The 22,964-nt window shown below is 41.8% G+C and overlaps 1 protein-coding gene across 2 annotated transcripts; it reads right to left on the reverse strand.

The window, feature by feature from the left end:
- Positions 1 to 52: 52 nt before the first annotated feature.
- Positions 53 to 22,964, reverse strand: LOC129829925 (serine/threonine-protein phosphatase 6 regulatory ankyrin repeat subunit C-like). Of its 2 annotated transcripts, none has more exons than XM_055891943.1 (26): positions 22,747 to 22,964; positions 22,366 to 22,446; positions 21,812 to 21,890; positions 21,514 to 21,584; positions 21,191 to 21,391; positions 19,878 to 19,965; positions 19,529 to 19,671; positions 17,070 to 17,282; positions 16,751 to 16,829; positions 16,464 to 16,661; positions 15,050 to 15,167; positions 14,868 to 14,936; positions 14,520 to 14,684; positions 14,359 to 14,421; positions 14,097 to 14,208; positions 13,905 to 13,976; positions 13,554 to 13,755; positions 13,287 to 13,374; positions 12,949 to 13,066; positions 12,539 to 12,758; positions 12,305 to 12,392; positions 11,716 to 11,799; positions 11,387 to 11,532; positions 11,121 to 11,203; positions 10,792 to 10,966; positions 53 to 10,587 (listed from the first exon to the last, which is right to left on the reverse strand). In XM_055891943.1, the coding sequence occupies exons 1-26, from the start codon at positions 22,771 to 22,773 to the stop codon at positions 10,322 to 10,324; spliced, it is 3,249 nt and encodes a 1,082-aa protein (XP_055747918.1). In that variant the 5' UTR covers positions 22,774 to 22,964; the 3' UTR covers positions 53 to 10,321. The 2 variants fall into 2 exon arrangements, with proteins under 2 accessions (XP_055747918.1, XP_055747919.1); XM_055891944.1 differs by having other exon boundaries at positions 14,520 to 14,660; positions 22,747 to 22,963.

The raw sequence follows: 22,964 nt of genomic DNA on the forward strand, positions 1-22,964 counted from the left end.
TTCTCACTAGTTGTACATCTAGGAATCAAATCATAACACATGATGCAGTGAATATTTATCAATAGCACTTTATTTAAAACACAACCAACCCTAAGCCACAATACTGAATGACAAGACCAATTGGCTGCAGCAAACATTGTATAAAATAGATTTAGATTCAATGTTTAAATCATTTTAACGTCAAAGATTGATGCGCAGATTAGTCCGAAATTGTGAATGAATGATCTTACACATATCCGTAACAAATTACATAGTTCATACAATGGAAAAACAAGGCAAAGTGCTTTTGGGATCAATTGCATTGTTGTCAAATAAAGAAATGGCTTGAGGTTTTGGAGGGACAGTGGATGGGGAGTGAGGGGGTGTTCCTCTCCTTGTGTGGGAATGAGGGGCAGGGTGAGTGTCTGTCAGAAACCAGACCTCACACCCTGTCCTCTATTGCCATGGAATTAAAGCTAGAATCTTTAGTTCCTACATTCATTTTTGTACTTAAATTAATGTTATGGCCATTTTCTTACACTGTATAGCCTCAACATGGTTAACTATGTTTTATATCATGGGTGGTCAGTCCTTGCATCCATAGCTCTGTCCATGAATTTGAGTGCTTACATTTCTCCAGGCCCAGACGTCAGCTTTTTACCAAAACAGAGGTGGGGTATCCGCTTGTTTCAATTAAGGATTCTAGCTTTAAAGCTGATGCACAATGACAGTGGGAAGGCAAACACCTAGCAAGTTGCGTGGATTAGTGTTTCTGAAGGCATACGGCTTGAGGGGAACAAAATTCTACCTCGTACAGAATATAATAATGCATATAACCGGTCTCCACTGTTAAAAATATGATAGTACCAAAACCAGCTGTACGTACATATGCAATAACTAACCCAACCAAAATTCACATTCCAGGAAGCTGTAAACTTTAAGAGACTAGAGCATAACATGAAAGCAGAAATGAGGTTTTAAAAAGACATCAATCAGCATCAGTCTGGCTTCACATCCCAGTGGTATTTTGTTGTAGAAATGCGGATCATAAATCTCATGAACACACACAATTATACATACAATCAAGCACACTTCAAGTTGAATTATTATTCATGGTAAAGTTCCCATAGGCTAATGTGTATATATTTGTTTGTCAAAACAGGTGCAGATTAACTCAAGCTGCAATTTATGGGAGGTAGGAAAAATGCTACTATTGAAAAAGACAAATGCAAACAAGTTTATTTACATGGATAATACCATTATATGCATCAGCCTTATAGAATTTGAAGAAAGTGAGAGGCGTTGACTATTCATGTTTTAACTCACTAATGTTGAAATCGAGCTACGTCATTGGTCCTGTTGCCATTGTCATCACAGGTCTAGAGCACATGCTGGTGATGGCATTTTCTACTCACAGAATAGTATTTGCAGGTTTGTAAATGAGGTAAGAGTTAAATAGGGAATCTTTCCTTTCTGACACACCGCATGTAGACTAGGCCTATGCCAGATGTCAAAGTTACTACTATTCAACGGCAAAGCAGTTTAGACTGTTCTGTTACCCAACAGCAAAGCAGTTTAGACTGTTCTGTTATCCAACAGCAAAGCAGTTTAGACTGTTCTGTTACCCAACAGCAAAGCAGTTTAGACTGTTCTGTTACCCAACAGCAAAGCAGTTTAGACTGTTCTGTTATCCAACAGCAAAGCAGTTTAGACTGTTCTGTTACCCAACAGCAAAGCAGTTTAGACTGTTCTGTTACCCAACAGCAAAGCAGTTTAGACTGTTCTGTTACCCAACAGCAAAGCAGTTTAGACTGTTCTGTTACCCAACAGCAACGCAGTTTAGACTGTTCTGTTACCCAACAGCAACGCAGTTTAGACTGTTCTGTTACCCAACAGCAAAGCAGTTTAGACTGTTCTGTTACCCAACAACAACGCAGTTTAGACTGTTCTGTTACCCAACAGCAAAGCAGTTTAGACTGTTCTGTTATCCAACAGCAAAGCAGTTTAGACTGTTCTGTTATCCAACAGCAAAGCAGTTTAGACTGTTCTGTTATCCAACAGCAAAGCAGTTTAGACTGTTCTGTTATCCAACAGCAAAGCAGTTTAGACTGTTCTGTTACCCAACAGCAAAGCAGTTTAGACTGTTCTGTTATCCAACAGCAAAGCAGTTTAGACTGTTCTGTTATCCAACAGCAAAGCTTGGAAAACTTTTGGAATGTTTAGCTGACAAACCAAATTATTTTTAAAAGGTACATTGAAAAAACATTTCATTGTAACTATTCATGTGCCCTGATTTAGACTCCTCCTTTCCTGGTATGGGGTCCATAGTATTTACAATACATAAGCCACGGAGTGAAACGGGCAACTAACCCATAGGTCGGTCTTCATCAGTTCACGTGCTGCAGAATAAACTAAGAAATCCGCAAAGGGACCAACAAGTCACAGGATATGCCAATGAATGCATCCATATTGCTCAGGGAGCACATTACCATAGTGTACCTCCAACAGATGGTATCAAAATGACTGCGATGTGAATCACCATTGTGGTCCCTTACGGAGTCCAATGATAATATCTGGCCCCAGACTTGATGCGTGGTCACCCACAATGAAGGCAATTCCCAATAAGAGGCTAATAATTGGCATTGATCCTGTGCTTATTCTAAGAGTACGTCTGTGCTTTTACAGCAAATTACTGCCAATAATGGCAAACAATGTTTTTGAACATTTCCTTCCCCTGCTGGTTAAGGTAGTTAAGGGGAATGTTATTCTACAACTAATATCACAGGGCTTCCAACAATGGCCATTTTGACATGTACTCCAACATGTCAAAAGGGTGTACAGTAGGTATACACATTATACCCTAAGCACTGAGCTGTTCTCATGCTACACCTTTCATTCCCTACCTTTCATTTCCTTTGTCATCGATATGTCTGATTTAGACAGGCTTGGTTACTTGCCCAAAGTAACAAAAACATACATGTGCAACACTATAAGTGATTCTTTTAAGTAGTTGCTTGTAATAATTCTTAGTTTTCTTAATGTAATCCATGGGTCACCATTTCAACACGCCTCCATTATTGATACTAATAAAACATACATGAACAGTGAAGATCAGAACAGCTTCAGAAAGCTTAACTTCGATGCACACCTTAAGTTTAGTGAGGGGGAATGAATGGGAGGTCTCCCTTAATGTTTCTTCTGAAAACAAGGCATTTCATAATTCCTTTAGATACGGAGGAAGATGCATACATACACACCTAGACAAGCAATCAAAATATTCCACCCAAAAATGCCTCTAACACAATACACACAGTTAATGTATCAGTCAAATGATCTTGTGCATGGTCTGGTCCCCCTTTATGAGAAAGCAGCTTTGATACTTTGATATCAATCACAGTTCCAAGAATGCTGTTCTTCACATCCTAGTGCCACTTCTCTGGATGCGAAGCAGCAAGGAGAGGTTACAATTCCACTGCATTAACCAGCTACAGAAAGTTTTTTTTTTACATGAGGAAGCAAATGATAAATAAGAAGTTTATTGCACTCGTCTTTTTCATCCACTTCAAAAGGGAGGTCAGCTTAAAAAGCGAGGATGATTCATCACACCCTAATGCTACTAGAATACGACGCATGTTATATTAGACCACTTCAACAGAATGATCACATGCTTAACACTGCACACCGCTACTGAGGAACCACTACTTTTAATAATGCAAAAACACCACACGGTTACGACCAAAACATTATCATTATTACTTTTATGTACCCTAATATGACTTCAACCAGAACTATTCTGTACAGTTAGCACATCTAAGTATAAATACATCTAAATTCATATGCTCAGACTACAGTTAATGGTAATGACTATCCAATCCCATGCTTTCCTTCTCTTTGTGACCCCCTCGTTCTAACTCTTCTTGGCTCTAACCGCCACAGCATTGCGAGACACATCTTTGCTTGGAGGTATCGTCAAAGAATATGGTTCCATGTTTGGATTTGTGCTTTAAAAAAAATACTCCAATATTGGTGTTCAACATCAGGTATGATAGTACACTCGGATTCACCATATGATGGGACTCACGTGCAGAGATCAATAGCATGCACACGGAATAGGCCAAGAACATAAACAAGAGTTGCTTATTTTAGCAAACATCACAAAGGTTGAGAATGTTCTTTTCAGAGAGATGTGCTCTTATTTTACATGGAATTCATAAGGCTTCCAGAAGGTATAAATGGAAGACCATGCCGTAGCTACAACATTCATTTAGAAACACATGAAAAGGCACCATGCCACCTCTGTGCTGGTTATCACACAGGTCCAACTGATGGAGAACAAAATACCAAGCAAGGATGAAGGAAAAAAATGAGACCACAAGCAGGGGGAAAGCTAGAAAAATCCTCCCATATTCACTAACCCACATTCACCAACTTGAGGGGGTAAATAATTACTGCATAGTACCCCCCCCCCCCCCACCCCCACCAAAATATAGATTGTATTTTCACACAACTTTTCCTCATGACCTTCATTGAATTACACATTTCTGCCCTTCACATACCAGAACTTAAATCTTTAGAATCAAATTGACAACGGTTTGCATTTATAACAAGGTAGACTTCTATTTTTGTCCTTTCTCTTCTCTCCAACTGGTACTGAGGTACTTAAATTAATAGCGTTATTTGGTTTTGGAGATTACAGTCAAACTGAACTAGACCGGTAATAAGTAAAATCCATTTTTTTCACTCAATGTAGCAAATATGGCAAAATCCCAAAACAATCTCAGGGAAACCTTGAGTTGTTTGCCATCAACATTGGGTGTGTGCATCCAAAATGGCACCCTATTCTCTAAATAGTGCACTGCTTTTGACCAAGGACCATAGGGCTTTGGTCAAAAGTTGTACACCATGTAGAGAATACGGTACCATTTGGGATGCACACCATAATAGCAAAATCAGCAAAGATTTGATCAGTTCCACTGAGAAATGTAACTCCAGAGGGGTCACGTGTTATAACTTAGTAGGTACTGCAAGATACTGGTTCCTTTGCTTTAAAGGTAAGGCTTGGCTGTGAATGAAAATTTTACATTTGCCTTCTATGAAAGATACTTCAAGTAAGAATAGGGGCATCCATCGAGGTAAATCTATTCCCTGTTAACCACACATCTGCCAACATTAAAAACTGTTCCTATTATAATTACAAAACCAGCTCTTACAAAGAAATAAACATACATTTTGATCATTGCCGACTTATTACATTATATGTCTTTACAAAGTCTGTCCAATTATAAATACTTAAACAAATCTTGCATCCATTATTTTTCCAGACTACCATGTCTGTTCTGATTGCTTTCCTCTTCCTAGTTTCCACCCTACGACCAGTACTAAGTAGTGATGCAAACCATTAGTCACCACTGACATAAGGACCTGGATCTGTGACAGCAATGCTTCAAATCAGAGCTTAATACTATTTTTAAATTTTACTTTCTAACCATGGCTATCTGGGTAAATGAGTCCCAACAAAGACATGAGTTACTGACCAAATATGACTTATGCTTGAAGGCAAATAAAGGTTTCTATGGCACTAAATGGATGTAGCTAGGTGTATTTTCCTTTTTTAAAAACAGGCTATCAATTAATGCAAAAAAATTAAAGCAACTACAGCGTAGTCTAATTTCCTGTTCAAAATATATTGTAAGGCTATCTCAATGATATTAACAGAGATAAATGTTTAAACTCTCCAACCTGCTGTTTCCATTGTCAATGCATGACAAACACACAGGGACCTATAGGTATAGCTCGATCACGTTCAAGAGACAAGACCCATAACAGGAAGACTAAACTTACATGACAACTATTTCATGCTGCTATTTGTATAATTTCATGAATGCCAGAGCAGCAGTTCAAAAGGTCAGGAGAAAATAATTGTTCCAATTTGACCCCATATTCACATTTGCCAGTGAAGTCATGGCTCATATTTGGAGTCAGTGTGTACATTCCATGTTCTCAGAATTAGTTTTTTTATCCAATGTACTTTGGAAAATAAGGTCTTAACTGTGACCTAAGATTAGCACAATAAGTCACGCAAATCTTCAATTTGCATGCATGTCAATTGGAAGTCGCTCTGGATAAGAGCATCTGATAAATTACTAAAATGCTTTGTTGGATTAGCTTAAAATACAGCAGAAGGCAGTGCAATATTTGTGCTGCACACATCGTTCACACGCTCTTTATTGCTACAAAAAAATGTCCCATTTAATTGTTTCTTTAAAGTCAGAAGTATGATCTCAAGCTCATTTATAATGAGTTCTCTGTCTAGCAACGGAACACACATGGATAGAGGTCCAGATGGGATATATGCTGGAGAACTGGTGCCATCTGCTGGACAAGGGCATTGCAAGAAGAAAAACATTTCTGATCTGCTAGCCAGACACACTTGCTTTTGGATTATTGATGTAATCAGTGTCTGTTATACAACATACAGATGTTGATCAATGTGGAGTCATGGGAGGAGGATGCAAGCATGGTGAAAGCAAGCCTAACTAAATCACTGGACTAACCAGATGGACTAGTAACATACCCTGGACTGGCATCGATCAAACCACATTGTGATAGCTGGATTTTGGACCATGTTGTGTGGACTGACCATTTTAGACCCTGAGAGTTTTGAAGTTAAATCTCTGTCAATGAAGCAACAGTATACATACCTTGCAATCTTTTCCATGGCCTGTTTTGCACCTCTTCTCTCCCACAAAGCAGACTTCATGTAGCTACAACACATATGCATGTAAATATACATACGTATGCACGTATTCAGAGTGACAATGCACACAAAGACACTGAACGTGTTAAAGTGCATAACTACCTCAATAAGTGCCTTGGATCAGGGTTGAATGAATAACTATAGAACTGTATGCATACCACATAAAATGTCAATATGACTTCTATGTTATCAATCCATGTGATTGGCTCCACACAGCCTGAGACTATTAACCGTTTACACATGACACCAAAGACTATACACTCCCTTTGTTCCTCCTCTACCCCAGACAACACAGAGAACACTGTGCTTTTTATCATCCAGAAAGAACTAAGGCATGTCATTTAGCCATCATCAAGAGATGTTATGGTGAAGCATTAAATAAATGTAAATTAGTCCGAAAACTGTGAAATGTAGCTGTCCACTGATGATGCAATCGAAATGGTAGTGTAAAAAATATTTAAATTAAGTTGAGCTCCAGTGGTCTGATACAATGTAGTACCACCAGACAAGATACACGCGTTACAAAAAGCAAAAAGGAATTACACTTTTTGGCTTTACTAATACACAAGTACTACTACTGCCCATATGAGTGTAACATTAGTTCTCAGTTCATTCCTACAGTAACCCTGCCTACCTACCGGGCTTTCAATCATCTCTAGTCATCTCTAGTAAGTCATCTTCAATCATCTCTAGTAAGTCATGACTTCTGTCCGGAGACATGAACAATCAAGCCCAACCAAGGAATCCTCTTCTTACCAGATGTACAGGTCTGACTAAGTGGGTGAGATCCTAGGGTTCGTCTTATTTTGCCATCCTGCATTCATACTGCCAAGATGTCATATGGTTCTAAATGAGATACCATGGTGGCAATCAATTGAAATGTTTTCTTGGCACAGAAAAATGCCTTGAAACAGCGACTACAGCCTTTAGTCTAGAACAGATCATGTCCATGTAGCTAGGCCTAGTGTCAGAACTCAAATAAAGTGAACATCAAACAAGATTACCAAGGAAACAAAAGCCCTTGAGGCTATGATTGTCTTTTCAATAACGTTCAAATGCCAGAAAGTAAATATTGCTTATATTATACAAAAACGAAAGAGCATTTCTATCTCATACCAGGACTGACCATTGTACTAGTCAAGATACAAGCGTTGAGAGGAACAGTGGTATTGCTCCATCTCTTAATTTCTGAAGAACACTGAACAAAAATATTAAACGCAACATGTAAAGTGTTGGTCCCATGTTTCATGAGCAGAAAAATGAGATCCCCAAAATGTTCCAATCACACAAAAAAGTATTCCTCAAATTTTGGGCACAAATTTGTTTACATCCCTGTTTGTGAGCATTTATCCTTTGCCAACATAATGCATCCAACTGACCGGTGTGGCATATCAAGAAGCTGATTAAACAGCATGATCATTACACATGTGCACCTTGTGCTGGGGACAATAAAAGGCCATGAAAATGTGCAGCTGTGTCACACAACAATGCCACAGATGTTTTTTCAGGGACTGTGCAATTGGCATGCTGACTGCAGGAATGTCCAGCCAGAGCTGTTGCCAGAGAATTTAATGTTAACTTCCCTACCATAAGCCACCAACATCGTTTTAGAGAATTTGGCAATAGGTCTAACCGGCCTCACAACTACGGACCACGTGTAACCATCTCAGCCCAGCACCTCCACATTTGGGTTCTTTACCTGTGGTATCGTCCGAGACCACACGTTGATGTCAACGTTGTGAACAGAGTGCCCCATGGCGGAGGTGGGGTTATGGTATGGCAGGCATAAACTACGGACAACGAACACGATTGCATTTTATCGATGGCAATTTGAATACACAGAGACACTGTGACGAGATCCTGAGGCCCATTGGGGTGCCATATCTTAAGAATCTGTACACAATTCCTGGAAGCTGCAAATGTCCCAGTTCTTCCATGACCTGCATACTCACCAGACATGTCTCCCATTGAACATGTTTGGGATGCTCTGGATCGATGTGTACGACAGCGTGTTCCAGTTCCCACCAATATCCAGCCACTGAAGTGGAGTGGGACAACATTCCACAGGCAACAATGAACAACCTGTCCAATTCTATGTGAAGAAGATGTGTCGCACTGCATGAGGGAAATGGTGGTCACACCAGATACTGACTGGTTTTCTGATCCACGCCCCTACCTTTTTGAAAAAAGTTATGTGACAAACAGATGCATATCTGTATTCCCAGTCATGAAATCCACAGATCAGGGCCTAATGAATTGATTTCCTTATATGAACACAGCTATCTTTGAAATTGTTGCATTTATATTTTTGTTCAGTATAAATTCAATTTCAGATTGACCAAGGCCAAATTTGGGGAAATAATCCCATTCATTGTACCAAAGTCTTTTGAGAATGATAAGATTTTTTTGGGGAGAAATCAATTGAAATGGTTTAAGATTGACTGAGCAGAATACAAGAGAAAGTGCTCACAATACAAGAGGCTTCACTGAGGTGCAATGGGGCGAGCCCGCTCCCAAAGGCAAACTAAATAACCAAGGCCTCATTGCTACTACTCTCCCTGTCTAATCGTTCAGCAGCTGCAAAATTATTTATCGAGGTATCTCAAGATCGATCTATCGTCTTTCTCTATACAGTACATCTCAAATAAATATTTTTGTTTTGCCATAGTAGTGATGATCACCTTTGGTCATAACTGATATGCTTTGAACCACATTCTAGCTTAGTAAACACAAAACTGTGTTGTAGACAATACTTCAGCATTGAGAATAAATTGATGCTAAAATCCCAACCTGAGCACTGTACTCCTTTGCAAGGAGACATGCTTACATATACATTTTTCAAACTTTAGCAGCTCTATGAAATTCTCCTCTATGAAAATGACAAACTATTTTAGGCTAAAAGTTTAAATATAGGCTACTACACAAGGTACATATTATAATCATTTAAAAAAAAGTCAGAATAGTTATATTTTAGCATTGCACTCTTGGGCAGGACTTTCTTCTGTATGGTTCCTTCATCAAGTCCTCTACCCTACTTTAACCCGTTTGAATATTCTCCTTTGGGGAAGGCTGTGCATTCCTATTCAAGGCCACCACTACTAGTCCTAGTTTCCGTTATATTAAATACTGAATGATAATGAGAAGTGACTAAACAAGAGACTACAAACAAACACAAAAAGGAGAATAAACAGTACTTTAAGCTGTCAGTCATTTTTCTGTGCTGACAAGTACCTATTTGCGGGACATTTTTTTAAAGGGATTGATTATTTTAGATGATTTTTGTGGTTGGTTATTAGCAACAAACAGCGGTATTCCAGTGACATTACAGAAAGAGCGATCAGTCTCTCTGTGTTAAGCACTAACTACTACAGAGCTGAGATAGATGCTGTGGGCTCTATTTGCATATAGGTTTGACTGCCCTTCAGGTGAAGACCGCGCACACATTTGCACAGGCGTGTAGGTGGGTGTACTCAAGGGAGTCACCCTGTGGTGGTGGTGGTTGTGGTGTCGGATTGTAGGTGTAGGATGACCTTACTCAGAAAGGCACCCGTCCAGGCCGATGGCGGCGCCATGGTGGTCTTTGACTTAGCCGTGGTGATGGTGAAGGCCTCCGTTGGGCAGGGGTGTACAGGCTGCGGTGATTCCGCAGTGCTTCAGTAGGTTGAGACCGGGGGAGATGGAGGAGGAGACAGAGATGGAGGAGACAGATATGGAGGTGCAGGGGCAGGAGGAAGAAGAGCAGGAGCATGAGGAAGGGTCCAGAGGTGGGAAAGGTTTCATGGTAGAGAGGATCAGAGCCAGGCAGTCAGCCACGTCTTTGTTGGGGGCGCAGGCCAGGGCTGGAGTGTGGCCTGGTCAACAACAAAAACACCATCAGACCAGATACACTAGAAAGCTGTTGTCTATGGCCTATGCTCGAGGAGGAGAAAAAGGCCTAAGTAAGTAACAATCAGAAATCAATTAGAAAGCCCATAGCATTTGGCTACATGGTGTAGGACTAAGATGTGAAAATGAAGACGACGTTTTGAGAAAGGTGGAATAGTGTCTCTCCTTACCCTCCTCATCCACTGCCAGCACTGTGGCTCCTCGACTCAGCAGTGCCTGGACCACGGTGGCCATACCGTTGCGTGCTGCTAGATGCAGGGGCATTTGCAGTGCAGCGTTGGTTGCATTGACGAGGGTAGCGTTATGGATCTCCCCCAGAATCAGCAGGGCACACATCTCATGAGCCTGCAAGACAAATACAGAAACATGCTTACATCAACCATTATCAATACATGCACTTCATTAATCTCCGTTCATCAGAGAGGTGCTGAAAGCTTGAATGCTATGTTATTATGCTCCATTTCTTTCTGAGCTCTGATGATATTGTGAGGCTGCTTACCTTGCTGCAGGCCAGATGTAGGGCAGTGTTTCCACTGTCGTCCAGCAGTGTCAGGTCAGCCTTGGCCCGTTGCAGGAGGATGGCTGGGACCACCAGGGGAGAATCAAGACATAAATGACACAGGATTCCTCTTTACAGATCTACCCAACACATAATGAATTCACTCCAATCAAGTGGTAGTTCATTCTTCAGAGACTGATGAAAGAGAATCTGCTAAACTCTATCCTTTTTCAAAACATCAACGAAAACGTGTTCCGTAGACTTACCCACGGTGCCACTCTGTCCGTTGTCAGCAGCAACCATGAGAGCAGAGCGTCCGGTGTGGTCCACGGCGTTGATCTCAGCTCCGTGGCGTAGGACCAGCTGAAGCCCCGACACGTCCTCGGCACACGCTGCGGCATGAAGCGGGGTCCTACAGGCAAAGAGAGGCAGCCCGACCTTGGTGAGCTCAGTCTCACATGACAATGAAACAGGAGATAAAATCTGGAGTCCACACTGAGTGCAGAGGTACAGCTCAGAAGACATACCAATGAAACAGGAGATACCCAAGTAAACATCTAGTAAGGTAATGACACCTTGCCCTCAATTGACTTACCTTCCTTTAGTATCCCTGGTGTTAACCATCTGTACACCAGCAGATTCCAACAGCATCTCTGCAGCTCCACTACGGCCATTCATTCTGCAGCATCACACAACATCAAAAGATCACCACATAGACAGGTTGGCTGATAACTTCACAAAAAAGATGCGCGCGTCGATGTGGCCGGAAGGCATGCTGTTATGATTCTGAAAGGTCAGATAGCTAGCAACAATGACAAGAAGCTGCCACGTGGGGAATCATTGGTGGGTCGTTTCATCATTATTGATACCATGTCTTGTTTTGAGGTGTTTTGACTGATGTTTATGCTAATATGGCTAAAATTAGCTAGCTAGCTAACAATTGTAACGATGAATTTGAGACAAGTGCTCATTGTGCAAATGTATTTATGTTTTCAATAAACATTTGGAGACTAAATATAGTTCACGTTGTCAACAGTCTAAGCCAACCCTGTAGTTGAGCAACCGTCAGTTTTGTTGCTAAACAACCAACCTGTTTATAGAACCCATCATTACTGATCCTTTCCCAAACACATTGTCCTAATAATGTATGATCATGTTTAAAACATTGATTAGAGAATACTCACAGAGCACAGTGCAATGGGGTAAAGCGGTTTCCCTCCTGGCTACTACATGTTTTGTGTTCAAGTAAAATCTCCAAACAGCCTTCATGCCCTGATAAGAGGAGGAAGAAGTGTGTTCATTTGAATTACAAAGACACTACAAAGCAAACTGTTCCCCCCCCACATTTCATTTATACATGTAATATACACCCTTCTTGAAAGAGGGTGTTTTGGGATGTAACCAATAACCACGCAGACCTTGGTAGGCGGCCCAGTGTGACGGCGTGTACTCTTCGTGGTCCAATAGGGAGTCCAGAGGATCGGAGCGCATGGCGGCACGCAGCAGACTGGCCAGGATGTCAGTGTAGCGGTGGGAGGCAGCGTAGTGCAGGGGGGTACGACCCTGGCCGTCCCGACACAGGGCAGATGCCTCGTGATCCAGCAGGGCTGTCACACAGTCCTCACGGCCCACCACCGCCTAGGGGACAGGTTCCAAAGAGTTACACAGATATATTTCTAACTTTTACAGTGCTAATTAATAATTATTTCAAACTAATGTTGCAGCGTTCCTCTGTACCACACAACAACCAGACAGGCTAGGTGTAGCTGAAAGATATGACCTTTTTCTCAGTTGAGTAGTGTGAAAAGCCTATAGGCGTGTAGCTCACCCCTCTGTGCAAGGCAGTGCTGCCCCCCTTGTCCTTGGCGTCAGGCCAGGCCCCCTTCTCCAACAGCAGGTGGACACAGTCTGTATGGCCACCTAGCACGGCCAGCATCAGAGGAGTCCTGAGGAGGAAGACAGGGAAGACCACACACACAGTCATTTATATTACAACGTCAACAACAATGCTTTCTAGCAGACAGGATGTGTGATTCTGTAAATCTTCAGTGAACAGCCTAAACTGTATTGCTATCTATATGGAGTTACTAAAAGTAAATAACACAATACATTTACATTACAAAAACAAAGTTTCCTGCCAGGTAGCAAGAAAGAGAGACCACTCACTGTCCCTGTGTGTCTGTGACGTTGGTAAGGTCTGCCTCCTCCCCGCTTTCCACCAGCATGTGCAGACATTCCGTGTGGCCGTTGGCAGCTGATATGAAACAAACATTTAATCACACATTCAACCCTAACTGCTTTGTTTCTAAGCTATTCCATACTTGCTAATATCGAACAATATTCAGGGACACATGCTTGCATGTATTCATTACACATGGCAAATAAACTTTAACTAATTTCAACCCACATCTAGTTCTGAGGGGGGGACCGTACCTGCGACGTGTAGAGGGGTCCACATGTGTCTGTTCTCGTTGAGGAGGCAGGAGGCCCCCTGGGCTAGCAGGACCTCTACACAGCGGGCGTAACCTCTCTGGGAAGCCAAGTAGAGCACAGAGCGGCCCGAGGCGTCTTGCACATCTACGTAGGCAGCAGTCTCTGTCAGCACACTCAGCGCCTGCCAGTGGCCATTATCAGCCTGAGGGGGAGAGGAGATGGGATACTACAGGAAGCTGTCATGTTTTTGGCTGCTCTATATGAACATGGCATCTTCTCCATATGAAACACACACTCAGTCTCAAGCTACAAAGTAACATAGAGGATTTTAGGAATGAAAAGCACACTTACAGCTAAATGCAATGGACTCACTGGAATACTGCTCTCAATGTCTCCCAGGGCATTAAAGGACATTTCCAGGAGCTAAAGTGACAAGAGTCATGATGTATTACTATCCACAGATACAGCAAAGTCATGATGAAAAACAATTGACCTAAATGGCTGGAGCTATGCAAGTTACTGAACACAAACAGAAAGACTTACCAGTTCCAGGTTCTGCTTGTTGCCGTGGGAAGCAGCATAATGAACAGCACTGTAACCTTTAGAGTTGACCAGGGATGGGTCTGCACCGTTGTCCAACAGATGCTCCAAGCAACTAGTAACAAAAACAGACAAAAGCCACAGTCAAGTAGGGGTCATGAAATAAACAACATATTTTGAGTTCTTTAAGCGGATCTTTAAATCAGTATAATATTTTTATAAAAAAAAATAGATACAAAATAATGGCTGCAGACAGTAAACTAACAAATAGGACTCCTTATCTCCATCTTCCTCGCTCTGAAGAGTCCCGGGGAAATGTCGGTCCATTCTGGAAGTGCAGAATGAACACATTTATTCACAAATTCAACACAGCTATGTTTCCTGAAAGCGTCTTGGTATATTTGTCGATGGAGTGCGAGTTCCTACCTGCAGAAGGCCTGGGAGGCAGCAGAGTAGTGCAGGGGAGTGCAGCCTGTACGGTCTGGCTCATTAACCTCAGCGCCAGCACTCACTAGGGTCACGGTGCATTGGTACCTCCCATTAGCAGCTGCATAGTGCAACGGAGTCCTGAGAGACCAAGAGAAGGCCCAACTAATAATCAGTGCATCAATCAAATGTATTCATAAAGCACTTTTTACATTAGCTGGTCACAAAGAGCTTTTACAGTACCCATCTCAAATGAATGACTATTCCATATAACATTACAATCTCGTACTCACACACCAGCATGAGTACAAACACAGACAAAGAAAATAATCAGTGGCAAAAACTCACCTTCCCGATTGGTCCCTCTGATTCAAGTCAGTACCACTGCTTAAGAGCAAGTTGAGACATTCAACGTTTCTGTCAGCAGCGGAGAAGTGAGTAATAACATGATGAGAATGACAGACTCATTTGGGTATATTATCCAATAGTTCAGAATAGGTCCAGTTTTGGAGTGTGATTCTGTGACTTACCCTCCAGAAGCAGCAGCGTGTAGACAGGTCCTTCCAAAGTTGTCTGGAGTGTTTATGTCAAACCCGGCTGATAGAACGTGCTCCTTACTCATAGATGAAACAATACTGTACAGCTGACCTGAGGGGAGAGGCAGAGGCTACCAGGAGTGATCAATCAAATACAGATATAATGTACACTACCAATCAAAAGTTTGTGGTCACTTAGAAATGTCCTTGTTTTTTAAAGAAAAACACCTTTTTTGCCCATTTAAAATAACATCAAATTGATCAGAAATACAGTGTAGACATTGTTCATGTTGTAAACGACTATTGTAGCTGGAAACGGCAGTTTTTTTTATGGAATATCGACATAACGGTACAGAGGCCCATTATCAGCAACCATCACTCCTGTGTTCCAATGGCACGTTGTGTTAGCTAATCCAAGTTTATCATTTTAAAAGGCTAATTGATCATTAGAAAACCCTTTTGCAATTGTTAGCACAGCTGAGAAATGTTGTTCTGAATAAAGAAGCAATAAAACTGGCATTTAGACTAGTTGAGTATCTGGAGCATCAGCATTTGTGGGTTCGATTACAGGCTCAAAATGGGCAGAAACAAAGACCTTTCTTCTGAAACTCGTTAGTCTATTCTTGTTCTGAGAAATGAAGGCTATTCCATGCGAATAGCCAGAATCCCGGAGTCGCCTCTTCACTGTTGATGTGGAGACTGGTGTTTCGCGGTACTATTAATGAACTTGCCACTTGACGACTTGTTTCTGTTTGTCAAACTAGACACTAATGTACTTGTCCTCTTTTTCAGTTGTTCACAGCGGCCTCCCACTCCTCTTTCTATTCTGGTTAGAGACAGTTTGCGCTGTTCTGTGAAGGGAGTAGTACAAAGCGTTGTATGAGATCTTCAGTTTCTTGCCAATTTCTCGCATGGAATAGCCTTCATTTCTCAGAACAAGAATAGACTGACGAGTTTCAGAAGAAAGGTCTTTGTTTCTGCCCATTTTGAGCCTGCAATCGAACCCACAAATGCTGATGCTCCAGATACTCAACTAGTCTAAAGGCCAGTTTTATTGATTCTTTGATCAGACAACATTTTTCAGCTGTGCTAACAATTGCAAAAGGGTTTTCAAATGATCAATTAACCCTTTAAAATGATAAACTTGGATTAGCTAACACAACGTGCCATTGGAACACAGGAGTGATGGTTGCTGAAAATTGGTCTCTGTACGCCTATGTAGATATTCTTAAATCAGCCGTTACCAGCTACAATAGTCATTTACAACATTAACAATGTCTACACTGTATTTCTGATCAATTTGTGGTTATTTTAAATGGACAAAAAAAGGTGTTTTTCTTTCAAAAACAAGGACATTTCTAAGTGACCCCAAACTTTTGAACGGTAGTGTATGTATGTAAGTACCAACCTGAGGAGAGTAGCTTGCGACAACAGTCTGAAAAACCATAGAGCACAGCAAGGTGCAGCGGGAACATCCCATGAATCCCTTGTCTGGCTGTATCTGCACCGTTGGTCATCAGAGTACTGATCAGTAGTTCATGGCCGTACTTAGCAGCAACATGGAGGGGGGTATTGCCATATTTATCCACACTGTCAATCTCTCCACCTAACAACAAACAAGAAACAGAATCAGAGAACCAGTGGGACAGGACTTGTATAAAGCATCCTAATAGTCAGAGGGGTTGTCATGGTTACCGTTTTGGATGAGGATCTGAGAGCGTGTGAAGCGTCCATGAATGGCTGCCATGTGCAGGGGGCTCTTCCCTGCATTACTCTAGAAAAGGGAGAAGAGAAATATGGCAAACTAGTCTGGCAGAGAACAGATAAATACTCCAATTGCCACCCATTAAACAACATCTAAGGCTACTGATTGCATTAGTCTCAGAGTAGAGCTGCTGATATAGGGTCAGTTTTGCATTTTAGATCATAATGAATAAGATTACATGAACAGGCGGGGACATAATCCGAGATTAGTATTCCTACTCATTGACGCTTTATGAATACGGGCCCAGACCTGCTGGTTGACGTCAGCCCCATTGTTGACCAGCAGCTCCAGGCAGAGGGCCCCGTTGGTGGACACAGCGGCCAGGTGCAGTGGGGTATAGCCACTTCTGTTGGGCTGGTTGACGTTAGCTCCTTGGTTCACCAGCTCATTGGCCACAGCCTCTTGGCCTGTGTAGCAGGCCACATGGAGAGCAGTGTTCCCAAAGGCATTGGGCTCATCTAGCTGAAAGAGTACAGGATCACACAAGACATGAGGAGCTAGCTAAGCAACAAACAAACACACACACACGAAGGCGGAAGTTTACATACACTTAGGTTGGAGTCATTAAAACCCGTTTTTCAACCACTCCACAAATGTCTTGTTAACAAACTATAGTTTTGACAAGTCGGTTAGGACATCTACTTTGTGCATGACACAAGTCATTTTTCCAACAATTGTTTAGACAGATTATTTCACGTATTATTATTATTTCACTGTATCACAATTCCAGTGGGTCAGAAGTTGACTGTACCTTTAAATAGCCTGGAAAATTCCAGAAAATTATGTAATGTCGTTCATCATTTGAGTCAATTGGAGGTGTACCTGTGGATGTATTTCAAGGCCTACCTTCAAACTCAGTTGCTCTTTGCTTGACGTCATGGGAAAATCAAAAGAAATCAGCCAAGACCTCAGAAAATAATTGTAGACCTTCACAAGTCTGGTTCATCCTTGGGAGCAATTTCCAAACACCTGAAGGTACCACGTTCATTTATACAAACAATAGTACGCAATTATAAACACCATGGCAGGACGTAGCCGCCATACCGTTCAAGAAGGAGACGCATTCTGTCTTCTAGAGATGAAAGTACTTTGATGCAAAAAGTGCAAATCAATCCCAGAACAGCAGCAAAGGACCTTGTGAAGATGCTGGAGGAAACAGGTACAAAAGTATCTATATCCACAGTAAAACGATTCCTATATCGACATAACCTGAAAGGCCGCTCAACAAGGAAGAAGCCACTGCCATAAAAAAGTCAGACTATGGTTTGCAACTGCACATGGGGACAAAGATGGTCTGATGAAACTAAAATAGAACTGTTTGGCCATAAAGACCCTCGTTATGTTTGGAGGAAAAAGGGGGAGGCTTGCATGCCGAAGGACACCATCCCAACTGTGAAGCACGGGGTTGGCAGCATCATGTTGTGGGGGTGCTTTGCTGCAGGAGGGACTGGTGCACTTCACAAAATAGATGGCATCATGAGGTAGGAAAATTATGTGGATATATTGAAGCAACATCTCAAGACATCGGTCAGGAAGTTAAAGCTTGGTTGCAAATGGGTCTTCCAAATGGACAATGACCCCCAAGCATACTTCCAAAGTTGTGGCAAAATGGCTTAAGGACAACAAAGTCAAGGTACTAGAGTGGCCATCACAAAGCCCTGACCTCAATCCTTTTGAAAATTTGTGGGCAGAACTGAAAAAGTGTGTGCGAGCAAGGGGGCCTACAAACCTGACTCAGTTACACTAGCTATGTCAGGAGGAATGGGCCAAAATTCACCCAACTTATTGTGGGAAGCTTGTGGAAGGCTACTTGATACGTTTGACCCACGTTAAACAATTTAAAGGCAATGCTACCAAATTCAAATTGAGTGTATGTAAACTTCTGACCCACCGAGAATGCGATGAAAGAAATAAAAGCTGAAATAAATAATTCGCTCTACTATTATTCTGACATTTCACATTCTTAAAATAAAGTGGTGATCCTAACTGACCTAAGACAGTTAATTTTTACTAGGATTAAATGTCAGGAATTGTGAAAATCTGAGTTAATGTATTTGGCTAAGGTATGTAAACTTCCGACTTCAACTGTGTGTGTGTATATATATATATATATAGAGAGAGAAAACAAAATTGAATTGTAATCAAAGACAATCCTCTGTCTCTTCTGGTAATGGTCAAACTAAAACTCAATTAATATTACTTCCTATGGCTATCTTGAGCATCCGTTTACCCATAAGGCCATATTGAGACAGCTCCCATTTTACCTATGTACGTGCATTGTCCAGCTGACTAATGACAAATATCGCCTACGCTCACAGATCTGTATCTCGTTGACAGTGCCTAAGGCCCGTACAGAGCTAGGTAAAAAAGCATTCCAGTACCCTGCCTCCTCTACTTGGAATGAGCTACAAAAGGACTTGAAACTACAGAAGCCCATCTCCTTGAATAATTTTAACGCCAGGGTAAAATCTTTGGTGGAAAATGAATTGGGCGGCAGTCAATGGTTTGACCCCTAGTTGAACCGCTCCTCCCAAAACCAATGTGCCTATTCAAATGTGTCAGATGTTTTGTTTTATGTAGTGCTTTGTGTTGTAAATGTTTGAAACTTTGTGTACTGCTATATTGGCCAGGTTTCTCTTGCAAAAAATATGTTTAATCTCAATGAGACTAACCTGGTAAAATAAATACAATTTAACCTCAACACTCACCTCAGCCCCGAGCCTCAGTAGGTACTTGACTATGTCAATGTGTCCGCTGGCAGCGGCAGCATGGAGAGGGGTGTAGCCCTGCTTGTCCTTGCAGCCCTTGTCTGCACTCCGAGACACTAGCAGCTTCAACACCTCCAGATGCCCTATAAGTCACATAGGAGAGGCAGTGTGAGTACTGTTTTAATGTCACCCTCTAGTGAGGAGTACATCCATAATGTTCACCCAACTTAAACTTGGGAAACACTGAACATTTATCACCTGCCATTCACGTCAGTTTTATGAAATTCAGATTTTTCGGTACTCTAAGAAAATCAAGTTAAGAGTTTTCCCAGTGCAGAGCCCAACTTACCCAAGTACGCTGCCCAGTGGATAGGCTGTCTCTCTCTCTTATCATTGGTACTCAAGTTGGCCCCTTTATTCAGCAGCAACTTCACCATCTGAGGACAGACAAGAGAAAAATTACATATAAAAATTGTTTCATTATTCACTAAAGCATCTCAGAGTAGGCATGCTGACCAGTTTTTCCTTAAAAATGATAATGAACAAGATGGGAGAACTGATCCTAGAGTTGGATGGTGGTTGGAAGAGCACGCTTACTTGAAATGGAAAAGCGTTGCGGTAGCTTTTGACAAAGAATAACATGAAGATGAAGCAGCTGCTTTATAAGTGGAATGCAGTGTTGAGCGCTACATTCCGAGGGGTTCGTGCTGATTGTACACAACCTAGTCAGTTGTACAACTGAATGCCTTCAACTGAAATGTGTCTTCTGCATTTAACCCAACCCCTCTGAAGTAGTGGTATGTGTTAATTGTAGGGGTGCCCATGGGGCTGGGGATCAGAAATGTCCTCTGTGAGAGAGAGGCAGGTTGATGTTTCCAGGGTTAGAGTAGTGCAGAAGTTGTCATATGCTGAGCCAGTGAATAAAGTAGAGGAAGATGGGTCAAGGGGGAGGGATCCTGAGAGGCGTGGTGTGAGTAGTGGGGCGGCAGGTAGCCTAGTGGTTAGAGCGTTGGGCCAGTAACCTTAAGGTTGCTAGATCGAATCTCTGAGCTGACAAGGTAAAAATCTGTCATTCTGCCCCTGAACAAGACAGTTAACCCACTGTTCCTAGGCCATCATTGTAAATAAGAATTTGTTCTTAACTGACTTGCCTAATAAAAATTTATAAAAATAATAATACAAATAATTGTAGATATGAACCAGTACAGAAGGATAAAACATATTATATGTTTCAGTAAGATTGGATTTTTGACATTTATAGCAACGTTATCAACTGTACTGTAAGTCGCAGAAAATAGAGGTTTTGGTGGCAGCTGCAGAGAGGTATTTGGGTGTGCAAGACTTGACACCAGAAGAGTTACAGGGTGTGCTAAGTTGTGATATCCCATCCTTTCAGGTTGTTGGCCTGAGGTAGGAATAAATCGATTTAAATAGTGGAGTACGTGTTTTTTTGTGTGTGAGTAGGGTAGTATTTGTTAAATTTTTTCAAGCAAAGTATAAGGGAGTTTTACTCCAGTCTAATAGGTGGCGGTAATGCAACATATTGGATGCCAACTGCCTTTAAACCTCAACAAAGAACTGATATTAGATCAACAGTTCCACTCTGAAATGGTTTGTAAAAACAGCCCTGTTCCAAGTGCACACAGTATTTCCAGCCCTCACCTCCATGTATCCGCTCTGAACAGCGTGGTGCAAGGCGGTTCTGCCAGTGCGGTCTGCCATGTTCAGATTGCTCAGCTGGGGGAGCAGGGCCTCTGCACAGCGCGTGGCTCTATTGGCAGCTGCAACATGCAGTGGAGTCTGCCAGAACTTATCTCGTGCATTGGCCTCTGCTCCCTGCCGCAGAAGTAGCCCCACTGCCCTCTGGAGAGAGAAGGAATCAAACTGGGCTTGAGAAAACACTTCTTGTCAACACCCAAACAGTACCAAACATTGATACAGTGCTTTATAATCTTCACATTAGAGAGATGATCAACACTGCTTACTTCATTCCGGGAGGCAGCAGCTCTGTGCAATGGAGTTAGCCACACATGGTCCTTAGCATTTACATTTGCACCTATGAGAGAGCACAAAACAAGGAGCAATATTAGCGGGCCATGACAAGTACAGTTGAGTCATTTCTTTCAAGTTTCAGTCAGACTAATGAACAGACACTACACACTGTTACTACAACTGTGCATAGACCAAAACCAACTTTTCATTGCAAATATAGCAGGTCAGACGTGGGCAGTTCTGTTTAGTTAACATAGCTTCTAGTGGTTGTTCAATTTTGGTCACAATCACCTGCATTGATGAGGAGGTCCATTATATGAACATCCCCCAAACAGGCAGCAGCATGTAGTGCTGTACGGCGCTCTTGGTCCTGTGGGAAAAGTTAAGACAAATTAACCATCTATATTAAGATACAAAATCCATCTCCCTCTTACACTGGCAGCCACAAATAAGTATATTGATGAGATACTGGGGCGGCAGGTAGCCTAGTGGTTAGAGCGTTAGACTAGTAACCTAAAGCTTGCCCGATCGAATCCCCGAGCTGACTCTGTCTCTCTGCCTGAAAGGTAGTAAGCCGTCATTGAAAATAATAATTTGTTCTTAACTGGCTTGCCTAAAAAAATAAACATTTAGGCCTTCTGTTGACATTCTACTGTTTGTAGATATATAAATGAGGTTTTAGGGAAATAGAAAGTAATAACCTAATCACTTGAATTGGGAAAAGGATCCTCCTGGCACCCCTCTACTTGCAATAAAAGGAGAAATGTTGAAATACAGTAGCTAGCTAACGTTACAATATCAACACGTAATAAACCAGAGCCAGTGCTGTGGCATCACAAACATACCAGTGCATTGACGTCCTCTTTCTGCAATAGCAGTTGAATTTCATCGGCATTTCGATTAAAAACTGCTTGGACCAGTGGAAGCTGGAGATAAACACAGGAGAACGTCAGACTGTGTGGTTAGCAAGGAATCGCAGCTAGTTAACGTTAGCTAAGTAAAGTGAACCGTTGGCAGACAGCATCAATCAGCATCAGGCCGCGCCGAGGTTTAGCTAACAATCCTACGACACATTGCTTGCAGATACTTGCATCAGTAACGTTATGGAACTGGTCAACTTTCAGGAAAATGGAATCAAAACATTTGATTAGCTAACTAGCCAGCCAAATAGCCAGGCTTTTCATCTAACGTTAGCTAGTTAGCATGCTAACTACTTGCTAGCTCACCTGGTCTGTAATATTGTGTACTCCCATCTCCCAAAGTCAGCCAGGACGGAGCTCCTTCATTAGTGTGGAACTGCAAGGTATATTAAACGATAGTTAACCCATGTAGATAGTTAGCTATTAATAAGAAAATTCGTGATCTGTGTTTGCTGTCCGTCTCTGGTTGATGTTTGTTTGTTAGTTAGTTCTGCTATCACGCACATGCGCAGTTCCACGTCCCC

This window comes from Salvelinus fontinalis, chromosome 31, assembly GCF_029448725.1.
Source record: "Salvelinus fontinalis isolate EN_2023a chromosome 31, ASM2944872v1, whole genome shotgun sequence".
NCBI classification, from domain to species: domain Eukaryota; kingdom Metazoa; phylum Chordata; class Actinopteri; order Salmoniformes; family Salmonidae; genus Salvelinus; species Salvelinus fontinalis.

What these genes read in the sequence shown, in the direction of transcription:
- LOC129829925 (XM_055891943.1), bottom strand. Translation starts at nt 22,773, where the DNA reads ATGGGAGTACACAATATTACAGACCAG. An exon ending in TGAGTCCATTGCATTTAGCT is followed by an intron (nt 13,756 to 13,904) that starts GTAAGTGTGCTT and finishes TCTCCCCCTCAG; the next exon opens with GCTGATAATGGCCACTGGCA. An exon ending in GACCCCTCTACACGTCGCAG is followed by an intron (nt 13,375 to 13,553) that starts GTACGGTCCCCC and finishes GTTTCATATCAG; the next exon opens with CTGCCAACGGCCACACGGAA.